The 12,742-nt window shown below is 37.1% G+C and overlaps 1 protein-coding gene across 1 annotated transcript in view; it reads right to left on the bottom strand.

The window, feature by feature from the left end:
* Positions 1-281: 281 nt before the first annotated feature.
* Positions 282-12,742, bottom strand: part of ANTXR2 (ANTXR cell adhesion molecule 2) — a 147,330-nt gene continuing 134,869 nt past the window's right edge. Inside the window, exon 17 of the mRNA XM_059155773.1 lies at positions 282-2,188. Coding sequence (XP_059011756.1) covers positions 2,150-2,188 — 39 coding nt within the window. The 3' untranslated portion in view covers positions 282-2,149. The remainder of the gene's footprint in view (positions 2,189-12,742) is intronic.

The following is a 12,742-nucleotide window of genomic DNA, read 5'->3' as shown; positions in this document are numbered from 1 at the left end:
GCACGGATCAGAAATGAAGCGCCAATTTAGGAAAACAGCAATACACGCTGTCTCAGATGCAAATGTTGAGCAAAGATCTATGGGAACTCCCTAGGCGTGCATCAGGCGTCCAAGGGGCACTTGCATGCATGGATAACCGAATGGCAATAGTACCATTTGTGACCATAAGCAACATCTTGGAACTGAATATAATTCTATCCCGAAACGAACCAGGACAATTCTATATTTAGCCAAACACAAAGCTTGAGCTTATGTAGGTTTAAATAACATGGTCGCAGAGGCACAGGTAAAATTTTATTTACGAATATGGAGACACATGACTTTGGATCCAGCCAGCCAGTGACATAAATAAACTTGAGCAAATGATTCAAGCTAGAGGATATGCATGTATATATATATTTGTGTGTGTGAGTAAGGCTTCTTGGAGCCGTGCCACAAATCTGGACACCAACCAACAGAATCACTCCCGTCCTCTGAAATTTCCATTAAGGGCACAATGGGGGTAATTATACCGGGATGCTCCGAATCGCTCTTTCAGTCTCGTGCACTCGCATGCCCGCCGAACACGAAACGTTCGCCTCCGTCCTTCCAACGTGATGGTGGTTGAACTTATTTTTAGTGTCACTTGATAAGCCTGTGTGCTCGCAGGGAGACATCCCACTGACCCAGCCGCTGGTCACTGTCTATCCCAGTTCACATCACAGCAGGCGGGTTTTGTCAGGTTTCGAGTCGAATATCCATTTCGCATCTGAAGTACAGTATCGAAAGTGACTAGATCATTTGAGCTTTCTTCTTCAGCGGCTGCCTTCTTCCTCCCCCCCAGTGTTTCCGCTCACGCTAACATAACCTGGCATCGTCGACGTGACACGATGGTGGTTTTTCTAAAAAATTATAATACATACATTTCGATGTTTTGTGGTGGCCGGCCCTCCTGAAAATTTAATGTATAAATTGAGGAGAGGAGGTCTTTTTTTCTCTACTGACTCATAACCAAGGTAGAGTGCCCCTCAAGATCCAAGGAATGCGCACACAGTAATAGGTCATTCAATGTCAAAAGGCATAAAAAAGATGAGCAAAATCTTCACAGGCTGCTGCTTGCTGTTGCCTTTAATTATATTAATTAAACTTTGAAATTTTCATGCAAAGAGAGTTGCTGGCTTGTGACGCTGAAGAGCCCTTGGAGACTTGGAGGAAGGAAAAACCCTGAGCGGAAGCTTTGTGGTTACCGCTTCCTTTAAATTAAAGCAAAACAAACTACCGGTGTGTTTACAGTTATTAATGCTTTATGCGCTACTACACCCTAAACATAGAGAGTGGGGTAAATCCCCACTCCCGGGGACGAGTTCTCGAAGCGCAAGTCCCTTAAACTCCACTCAAGACCTCTGGTTAGAGGCTGTCTTCCTGTGTAATAACGCTCTATTAATTTTCTTCTTTTCCCGAGTGCATAATGAAGAAAGGTGTCTTCAACAACTAAAGGGCAAAATCTTGCTTGCTACCAATACCTTGAGGCATCCTGTCTACATTTTGTCATGCGTATGCACTTTTCAGTGTTAGAATGACAAGATTTTCCAGTCAGAAGCTTCCCGTAAGGCACAGTGTGATAGAGGACCGGGGAGGATTTGGTGATCTGACATAGCTATAAGGCAACGGACTCCCGTATCTGCTTGGCTTGGTGGGAAATTTCATACTCCGCCTGTGGCGGATAATCTTGCGATGTAAAAATGCAAGTGCCATGTCTCCATGTAAAGCACTCCTCTCTCCATTGCAGACCCGTCATGGCCCATTGTTCTGTGGTCCCTGTTTTGATATCTTCATGCTGTTGTTTTTGGTTTTTCCTCCTCTCCACATTCCAATGAACTTTCTTGTATAAACCATAGCAGGTAGACTAACGTGAGTCTTTATGTTCAATGTCATGAATCATGAGTTACCAGTGGGTTTCACCAACTCTCATGTAGATGGCAGAACGAGTATTTAAAAATGTTTGGTGCAAGCAAAGCAGAAGGCAGAGAAAACATTTCCTGACTGAAAGGAAGAAAGCTGTTCTTCCAAAAACTTCTGAAATTCACTTTTTTTTTTTTTTTCTCATTTGGTTGGATATCAGTTGTGTAAGATGTATCTTCATATCTTCTTTGGTCTTCCTGCTTTCCTTTTACTGAGATGGAACTCGGGAGAAGTTTATGCACCGGCCCTAGAAATGAAAAAAAAAAAAAAATCATGATTGAATTAGTAAAGCAATTATAAAAAGCATAAGAATACCTAGTTTTCTAGGTATTATGCAAGAACAGGTCAATGTTAAGATGAACCACAAAGTCAAGTTTTTCCCCCTGGGTCAAAGCATGGTAGTTCATTCAGATCTTTTCCACAGCAAGTTCATCTACACAATGGTATGGTAAAATTAGAGTGTAAAAAACTCTGTAAAATAGAACTATGTTATTGCTATTTAAAGTACTGCATTACTATCTCAGCAACAAAAATATCAAAGCCAAACCCTATGTTTCCTTCTATAATGGATTTAAATGAAAGTACTCCTTTATGCAATCTGGTGCTTTTAAAACTGATGTAAAACTGGTGCTTCTAAAATGTATATGTGAGGAATGCACTTGAGAGGTAGTAAGAGTCAGGGAGCGGGAAGACAGGGCATCGCTCTGGGACTGCATTTCACAACCGGTTTGCAAAAGACTTAGAGAACTTGTCCTCTGTTGTTGACCATTTCTCTGTGCACAACTACAGGCCATCATTACATGTCCTCCCCGAATGGTGACTATTTATTTACATTCCACAGTTTTAAAGAGACTTTGTCATTCCAACTCCTTAGCACTTCAAGAAAGGTTACAAAGACACATTGTTACATATGTAATTGTAAAAAATCCAAGAATTATTTGAAAAAGTTTTCAATTAGTGATAAAGGATCCCCTCTTCCCTCTCGTTGGTATGACCCTGCTGATAGCCTCTGCTACATAAATCACATCCAGATTTCTCAACAGGCCAAAAGCTAGCGTACCACTGTCTACTTTAGGGTAAGAAGTATCATCTTACTGAGATTCTCCTATTTGTCTTACTACCTGCTCTCTAACTTCATATTTTAGAACTTCTCTTTATTTCTCTCTAACTGTGAACAATTAAGTTTATTTTAGAAAGCCAATCCATGGGAATATTCAAAAGGAACAACAAATACTGTTGGAGAAGAAAGCCTAAAACATCAAAATGGGATTGTGGTCCATTTTCCTCTCAAAAATGTCTGCTCAATAAATTTAGATCTTTCAGAAATTAATGAAGAAAGAGAAAAGCAAAAAAGTAAAGTAGTTTCCATTAACTTCTTCCTAAAAGGCAGAGACATTCATCAAATTATACATCTTCTTAATAATTTGGAGACAATATTATTCTAGTTGTCAATTTTATTACTTATCTTGTACCTAATGTCTACAAATAATATCTGGGCAAAAGGGTGTGAGAAAAGCAGAGAGAAGACTACCTGAGAATGAGGTCCAAATCCTCAGTAATGCAGCGGTCACAGGTCATGCCCTCAGACTAGACTTTGTATTGTCTAGAACCCTCAAACAAGATCGTTAAAATGAATGTCAAGTGAAAAGATGCTCTTCTCCAAATTAGCTAAGTATGATTACCAAAAGCCATAGGAACATTATAAATGTTATTTTCATTACATACCCCTTCTCTAAACATTTTTTTCAAGGGGGACAGGTAGGAAAAATGACATAATAAATAAATATTTGGGCAAAGCAATAATACAGTGCTTCTAAGCCACAATAGTCTAACTATAGACGCAGTAAGAAATAGATCTGAACTATGCCTGTGAAAACAGTGATGAACATTAAAAATATGATCTTCTGGAGTCCTTTGAGAATCCAACAAATCCATGAAGAATTATATTACAGCTGCATAGACGTGAATTAATGACATCTTTTTCTTGTATATTTATGGACCTAAAAAAGTAAAGGTTTTCTCTCTTCTGCACAATTTTGAAAAGTTATCATGAATCTCTACTTTTATTTGACTGTCATCACTAATTAACTAAATGTAGATATAGGGCTCCTTCTCTGACCACTTTTGTTCTATACACCAGATTAATCTTAGTGACTCAGATTCACTTACTTGAAGCAACTGGATAGTTTTTAAAAATGAGATTCATAGTTCACCTGAATTCTTAAAATCACTTCAATGTCTAACTTATGTCAGACCTAATTATTTTTTCATTTCATTTGATGTGGTTTAATTATAGACATAGAAACCCAAATGAAGGGCGCCTGGGTGGCTCAGTGGGTTAAGCCGCTGCTTTTGGCTCAGGTCATGATCTCAGGGTCCTGGGATCGAGTCCCGCATCGGGCTCTCTGCTCAGCAGGGAGCCTGCTTCCCTCTCTCTCTCTCTCTGCCTGCCTCTCTGACTACTTGTGATTTCTCTCTGTCAAATAAATAAATAAAATCTTTAAAAAAAAAAAAAAAAAAAAAGAAACCCAAATGAAGAAAACCCTACTGAGTTTGACTCTGAGGTGCTTACTTACACACTTACAAAATTTGGGAATAAGTCCTGATCATCAGCCATCAAATGTCTACTGACGCAAGTACTAAAAACACCTGTTAAAAGCAACATCCACTCCTGTGTCTTAACACACACCCATCAACAAAATAAATAAATAAATAAATACCTTTCCCTTCCTAATCAAGGATTCGGTATTTTCCACTTTTTTATCAAGAGCTGATAATGTGGGGGTGTATTTTTAATTTACAAAAATCCAAAAAATGGTAACTTGAAGGAGTTATGTTCAAGAATTACTTCCTCTGTTAAGCTTTACCATGTTCTCCCAGTCACGGAGCTCTTTCCCTCAAAGCTTCCATGGCATCTCCACTACAGCCAAACCACATTATACCATAACTATCCTAACTATCAGCTTGAATATCTAAAAAAGTAAGATAATAGTGATTAAGTCTAAGGGTTCCAAAGCCCTAGTTATGGATCGCAGCTCTGACACTTGTTAACTACTGTGTGATCATGGGCAACTCATTTCACAGCTTGTGCCTCAGTTTCCTCATCAGTACAATGAGGAATAAAAATTGGATCTATTATTCTTAGGACTCCTATTAATCTATTAATACACACTTTGTACACTACCTGGCACTTAGTAAACTCTCAATAAGAAACAGGTACTTATTACCCATACCTCGTCTGTGTCACTGAGTGCCTAACACAGAGCACACGCATAATAAATCCTCACTTAGAAACGAGAGTAGATGGATGGTAAACACATAAATGAACGAATACATAGTGATTAACTTCAAAAACAGGAAGACAGAGTAAGTATAAATTTGAAAAAGAAAAAGGATTACAAAGGAGGAAAATACAGCCATGGGAAAGGATAGAAGAAAATCTAGAGAAACTGGAAGAGAGTAGCCCTAGAAAGGAAAAGATTAAAATGGAATAATTAAAAAAAAAAAAAAAAGAAAGGAAGTATTGGCCAGAAGGGAGTTTTTATTCAGTATTCCATCAGGGATCTTCCTCCCAGAGGAATCTGTAACCTACTTTCTCCGGGGGACACTCCCGACAACCAACTGTGCCAAGCATTTCAGCATTCCACGTTCCCATAGACCAATTTGTTCACTCATCTCTGGGTTGTACTTATTGAACATCTTGGTTGAGCCATCTGAATGCAAGCCTACTCGAGAGTGTGCGGGTGTGACATAGCCGGTGATCAGAATACCTTATAACCCACAGTTAGTGTTTTCACTCTGATGATATGCAGCTCTAGGAGTTTCCATGAAAGCCTGGTCAAACACTTCAGGCCACAAACAGCAACCTAATTTTTAAAAAATGTGTGTGTGTGCACATGTATATGTATATGTATATACATGTGCACACACAGCCTATCTCAAAAGTGCTATGCAGACTGAGATTGATTCAAATAAGAATATAGATAAGTTGGGGCGCCTGGGTGGCTCAGTGGGTTAAGCCTCTGCCTTCGGCTCAGGTCATGATCTCAGGGTCCTGGGATCAAGCCTCACTTCGGGCTCTCTGCTCAGCGGGAAGCCTGCTTCCTCCCCTCTCTCTCTGCCTGCCTCTCTGCCTGCTTGTGATCTCTGTGAAATAAATAAATAAAATCTTTAAAAAATAAATAGAGAGAGCAGCTCTTCAATTTTCATACCACATCAATCTTTCTAACCATATCCCTGGTATCTAGAGCATATATTTCTCTATTCAACCAATAGTGTAGAATATTTATGCCACAGGTACTCATCGTGGTAACTCTGGAATTCCTTCTCTCCAGATCAGTTGGCAAAACTATCTTCAAGAGGGAAGTTCTAAGTGAAATACTAGCCGTCTCTCTAGGTCTGGGTTTTTTCCTACCAAAGTCCATGAAGACCAGTGACTTCTCCAAGGTGCCCTGGGGGGTGCCTTCAGCCGGCGCAGTGCACAGGAGAGGAAGGAGCAGGCACGACACAAGCCTCTCAATCCTCATTTGGCTCAAATAACTCTGCCCTTACCTACCTTTAAAAGCGTAATTCACTATAAGATTTTGTTTTTGTTTGTATCAAAATGTATTAAGATAACTATTATTCAAGATTTTCATGCCTATGTTAAGTCAGGTCACGGGTAAACAATTCATAGACCTAGACTTGGTTTCTTTACTTTTCTTTAGAAAGGCCTTCCTAGATCTAGATCTAGGACACTATTCCCTCAACTTCTGGTCACATAATGAGCTCAAATGATTTCTGTTCCTATAAGGAGAATTTTCTATTTTGGAAAATTGCTGCTGAGGACATAGTTATTAGGGGACCAACTACTGAAATTACGAGTCGGCTAGAAAAAGCTCCTCACTTCCGTTAAGTTTACCTGCTTCCTTTGTATTACATAAGGCGACCACAGCTCAGCCTTTCTCATTGTGAGCTGACTTCCAAAGAGCTCGGCCGCATGATATTCTAGAAGTTACCACTACCCTTAGTGCTCACTTTCTGGTATAGCTGGATCTTGACTTCTGCCCACAATTATTTCTTTGTTTTTATTCTGAAGTTTTATTGTAGGTTTTCTTCTTAAGACTTCCTTAGAAGTAGACCAGGTGTAAGTAAATGTAAACTAATACGTATTTCTTTCTGAAATTTCAATTTTCTTATTCATGAAGACTTCGTACTGAGCTAAATCTTCAAAACCCTCCCACAAAGGAATTAACTCAACTTCTATCTTATACGAAAAGAAAACATCATGTCTACTTCCCTTCTGTTTCCTTTTCTTATTCCCGTAGGACTTAATGAGGTACTCTGCAGATAGCTATGTCAAATGATGTCAAATGATTTGAACTTAATCTGAGTTAACTTAGATAATTAATATGAACTTAAAGTTTATACATGAAACCATATTAAAACTATAATGTTCTTCATAAAGTCCCCAAAATTCTTCTATAAGCATAAATACCCTTTGTCTAATAACTAAAAGTTTCACCTTGTTTTCTTTGGCATCTTAAAAAAAACAGGTGTACTATGATTCATTCTTTATAAACCTGAAATGCATTAACATATCAATTCATCTCTTAGAGTAGAGCTCTGTGAGGAAGCTTTACTCCATTATCTACTTTCCCTTAGCCTAAGAAGGAAAAAAATGTATGAAGGATAAATCACAAATAAAACTTTGGTCATAACAAAGTCTAAATTCACAGAATCTGTCAGCTTTAGCTTTACTTAAGCGATTTTCAGACATTTAATAAGTATCTATTAGAACAAGAAGTTCATTGACATTTCTCTAGAAATCGCTGTTGGCAATACCTTCTCTTGGGTCTCCTCATACACAAAAGTGGGAAATTGAGAGCCAAAATAAAGTTGTCTAATGCTGTTAATTGCTCTGCTTGTTAACTAAACAAGAGATAAAAACAAGGGAACTGTAAAAACTGACATATTTGCTATTGGTTAAGTCTACAGACCCCCAACTCTATTACAGTTTTTGAAAACCAATTTCACCTACTCATATTCACTGTAGCCAGTGATAGTAGTGTTAGCCAGAGCAAGCACCACATTTCCCATCTCTTGAGCATTAAAATTCTGCTGGCATTAACGCCTATGAACTCCTTTACTAGCTATCTGCACAGGATATATTTCACTGCTATAACTGTTAGAGTATTACGTTCACCTCATAAATATCCACTGACAAGCTAAAGCACACACCTACACTTTAGTGTAGACTTTTCAAACACAGATAGCTGATTTATTTATATCTCTACTTCTAAAAAGAATTTACTAAACCTTCATGCTCTGTGCAACTGTAAACAGCAATTTAAATTTAAAATTGTATACAAAGCACAGATATATAGAAATAGACACAAAACAATTCAAAAGGTCCTGGAAATCATGATTATCAGGAAAGAATGCCAACTTGAGGATACAATATGCACTTTAAGTGGAGATTTTCTACAGCAACTGAAGGTACAAGACTGAAGAGAGGGCATAGACTATCATCTCTCTTTCTCATATACACATGACAGAGTTCCATCTATACATGAAATATATATATATAGAGAGAGAACACGCGATTTATATATAAACACATACAATTATATATACACACATATATAATATGAGATAATCTTTATATTCTCTACTCAAAATAAAAGTGCAAGATTTTGAGCTGAAATATAATTTCCACATACTCTTTTGCAATGGAAACTCAATGCATAAATGCCCCATTTTACAGCAGAGACCACACACCATATGGATATACAGTAGATGTCATGAAGGGCTGAGTTTGCTTGAAAATTTTACTTTCAAATGTTTTTTTTACCCTTTTCATTCTATTATGACACCTGCAAAATTTTAGTGACTCCACACATACTGTTAACATTTACTTCAGGGAAATGTTATTCAGGTCGGTCTCCTAGTTTCTCTTGAGATTCAGGCATACAATTGGAAGGTAATAAACTATCTAATTCGTACCTCATAATTAGATATGAAATTGATCCTTCAAAGTTATTACTTGTAAGAGATATAGATATACAATTTTGACAGCTTTCCAAAAATATTGTTGAAAATACCTTCTTGGGCCTCATGATACATTGTAATGAAAATATATGCCCAAAAGAATTATATATGTAAAATCAGAATTCCATGTATTATTTTAGTTGGACACCTCATAAGTAATGTAGGAATAATTTTCTACTTTCTAATCTCAGAGCACTAATTATATCTTTGGTCTTAAACCAACAGTAAAAAAAAAAAAAAAAAAGTCAAAATATAACTTCTAGCTATAGAAAAACAGTATGTAAGTTCTGTATATGCACAGTATAGCATTATGGGTACATAACGAAAGACTGAAAACCATCCAAATATCCACCAGTAATAGACAAGATAAATATAAGATACAGATAGATAATGGAATATTATAAATCATATGCAGCTGTTAAAAAGAATGAGGGAGCTCTCTAAAAAAGTAAAAACAGTTACTGATAGGTTGAAGGAGGGCCCAGGGTGGAGTTGATAAAGATGTAAATGAGATCTTTTAGTAGATCTTGTTATATGCTATCAAATGCAATCATAAATATTTTGTTTTCAAAAAAATATTTAATAAAAAGAAAGCCCTACAAACTAAAATAGCCTTTACTAAGAGCAAATCAGAATGCTGCCAAAAACTGAGAATATGGCAGGAAATCTCAGAGTGATCCCTCCATAGTACATGAGCTTTTCTGTTAGAACATGGAAGTATGGAAGTAATCAATTGAAAGCTGGGAGAAAGTCAGGAAGGAAAAGATATATTTCCCTCTCCAAAGGGACCTTCCCCAAGGGAAAGGAAACAGCTCACTAAAGGTTTGGAGAATGAGAGGACTGAGAAAAATAACCCTGAGGGACCCAGCACCTTTTAAAATAATAAGGCAGCACCCTGCTGAAACTTAGGAACAGAAAAACTGAGATAAATCTCCAAGGTTAATGAGGCCTAGGCATTGGCCAGTCAAAGGCTATAGGCAGGAATCAACATGGAAGCTGGTCCCTCAAGCTGTAGGAAGTGGCAAAGAGTGTGAGTGAGGGGAATGCAATACCAGCAGCTGGAGAGCAAAGACAACTCCCCGCAGTCAAAAGAGCTTACAGGTGGGCTATAAAGCAGAGAGAGCATGAAAGAGGAAGAGAGCTCTGATGAAAAGAAATCCCTGACACTTCCCTCAAAAATTTTTAAGCCAATGGTGAACTAAGAAAATAACAAATTGTGATCCAGCTCAGCTACAGATTGGTAACATGACAGAGGAAGTGATATATTTGTTTCTAGAGGTAAATGTCATCTAGTCTTTTTTTATGTACCAGCAAAAAATAACAAATTATGGTACACACCAAAAGCAAGAAATTATGACCCATAATCAATGGAAAACACAGTCAATATGGGCAAAACTGCAGTTAATAGATAAAAAACTTAAAATAACTATGATAAAAAAAAATCTAGTGAGAAAGATAGGTAGCATGCATAAAAATATGGTAAATTTCAGCAGAAACTATAAATAGGAATGAAATGGAATAGCTAGAGAGGAAAATGTAATAGCAGAATACCGTTTTGTGGGGTGCCTGGGTGGCACAGTTAGTTGATTGTGTGACTCTTGATTTTGGCTCAAGTCATGATCTCAGGGACATGAAATCAAGACCCACATCAGGCTCTGTGCTCAGCACAGAGTCTGCTTGAGGATTTATCTCCCTCTCCCTTTGCCCCCTCACTGTGTGCCACACACACACACACACTCTCTCTCAAATGAATAAATAAATCTTAGAAAAAAAGAATAATGTTTTTTATTCATGTAAAAATAGACATACAGCATAAGAAAAGCTCATTGAACTTGAAGGTAGGGGGAACAGAAATTGTTCAAATTGAAAAACAAAGGGAAAAAAAATAACTAAAGAGAATCTGAGACTAGTGGGGCTACATCTAATGGATTAATGAATAATTGGTGTCCTAGAAGAAAAGGAGAAATAATGGAGAAGAAAAACTTGAAAAAAATAATGGCTGAGAACTTCCTAGAATTGATGAAAGGCATAAACCTACAGATCAAAGAAACTTAGTGACCCCCCAAGCAGGATAAATACACAAAAACTGTATCAGGGAACATACAATAAAAGTTATGAAAAACAGAGAATATCATAAAAACATGCCTCTCTGTCCCTTATCACCCTCCACCAGACAGTATATAGAGAGAAAACACTCATAAGCAGGACAGCCAACTTTCTATCAGCAACAGTGGAGGGCACAAGACAATGGAACTCCCCCAAAAATGTTAAATGGGGACTAAGAAAGGGAAGTCAACCTAAATTTCCATATTCAGAGAAAATACCCTCCAAGAATGGAGGCAAAATAATTTGCAACAATGCAGATGGAACTAGAGTGTATTATGCTAAGTGAAATAAAACACTCAGAGAAAGACAAATACCATAAGATTTCACTCATACGTAGAATTTAAGAAACAAAACAGATAAACATAAGGGAAATGGGGAAAAGAGAGAGGGAAGCAAACCATAAGAGACTCTTCAAACCATAAGAGACTCTTAACTATAGAGAACAGACTGAGGGTTGATGGAGGGGAGGTGGGCAGGGGACAGGCTCAATGGTAGTGTGTATTAGGGAGGGTAGGTCCTGTGACGAGAACTGGGTGTTATATGTAAGAGATGAATCTCTAAATTCTACAGTTGAAACCAATTTTACCATATATGTTAACTAACTAGAATTTTTTTTAATTGAGTCTAAAAAAGGAAAAAAAAATCTACACAAAATAGAAACATCTTAAGATAAGCAAACCTGACACAATTTATCTGGAATTGACTTCAGCAAAAACAAGTGCTAAAAGCTCTTGAAACTAAAAGATAAGACATTAGATGGAAATCTAGAGTTGCAGGAAGAAATAAAGAGAAACAGAGGGGTAAATGTGTGAATAAACAAGAGATACAAATATATAAAAGAAATAAAATTTCCTTACGACATTACTGATTACTTAAAGCAAAAATAACACCTTATGGAATTTCTAACATATGCAGAATTAAAAATATATGATAATAAAAGCACACAGGGAGGAAATGGGGATTAGGCCACTGTAATGTTTATATACTGTTTTTATTTATTTATTTATTTGTTTATTTATTTTTTTAAGATTTTATTTATTTACTTGACAGACAGAGATCACAAGTAGGCAGAGAGGCAGGCAGAGAGAGAGAGGAGTAAGCAGGCTCCCTGCTGAGCAGAGAGCCCGATGCGGGACTCGATCCCAGGACCCTGAGATCATGACCCGAGCCGAAGGCAGCGGCTTAACCCACTGAGCCACCCAGGCACCCTATATACTGTTTTTAAACTATTATATTATTTGATAGTAAATTGTGACAAGTTCAAATAGCATACTGTTATTTCCAGAGCAACCATAAAAAACTTGCACCAAAATATAGCTAAGAAAGAGAGGACAAGAAATGGATTCCAGGAAATTACTCTGTTAACCCAAAAGAGAGCAGAGAAGGAGAAACAGAATAAAGAAGGACAGAACAGATAGAAATGAAATACAGAGATATAAGAATTGGAAACAAACTGAAACAAATGAATTGGATACATAACTATACCCAGAAAAAAATTATTTCAAGTGACTAAAACAGTATTTTGACTATATATCAATAATAGAATATAATCCAATGATAAATAGAACAGCAAAGAAATGTTTTGTTTCATTCATCAATCTTAATTTTATTAATACTATTTTATTGTTAATGTGTAGCTATGTACTTAATAGGTTAGAGCAAATAA

Source organism: Mustela lutreola, chromosome 1, assembly GCF_030435805.1.
Source record: "Mustela lutreola isolate mMusLut2 chromosome 1, mMusLut2.pri, whole genome shotgun sequence".
In the NCBI taxonomy this organism is placed as follows: domain Eukaryota; kingdom Metazoa; phylum Chordata; class Mammalia; order Carnivora; family Mustelidae; genus Mustela; species Mustela lutreola.
This window is presented reverse-complemented; position numbering and strand designations above follow the sequence as displayed.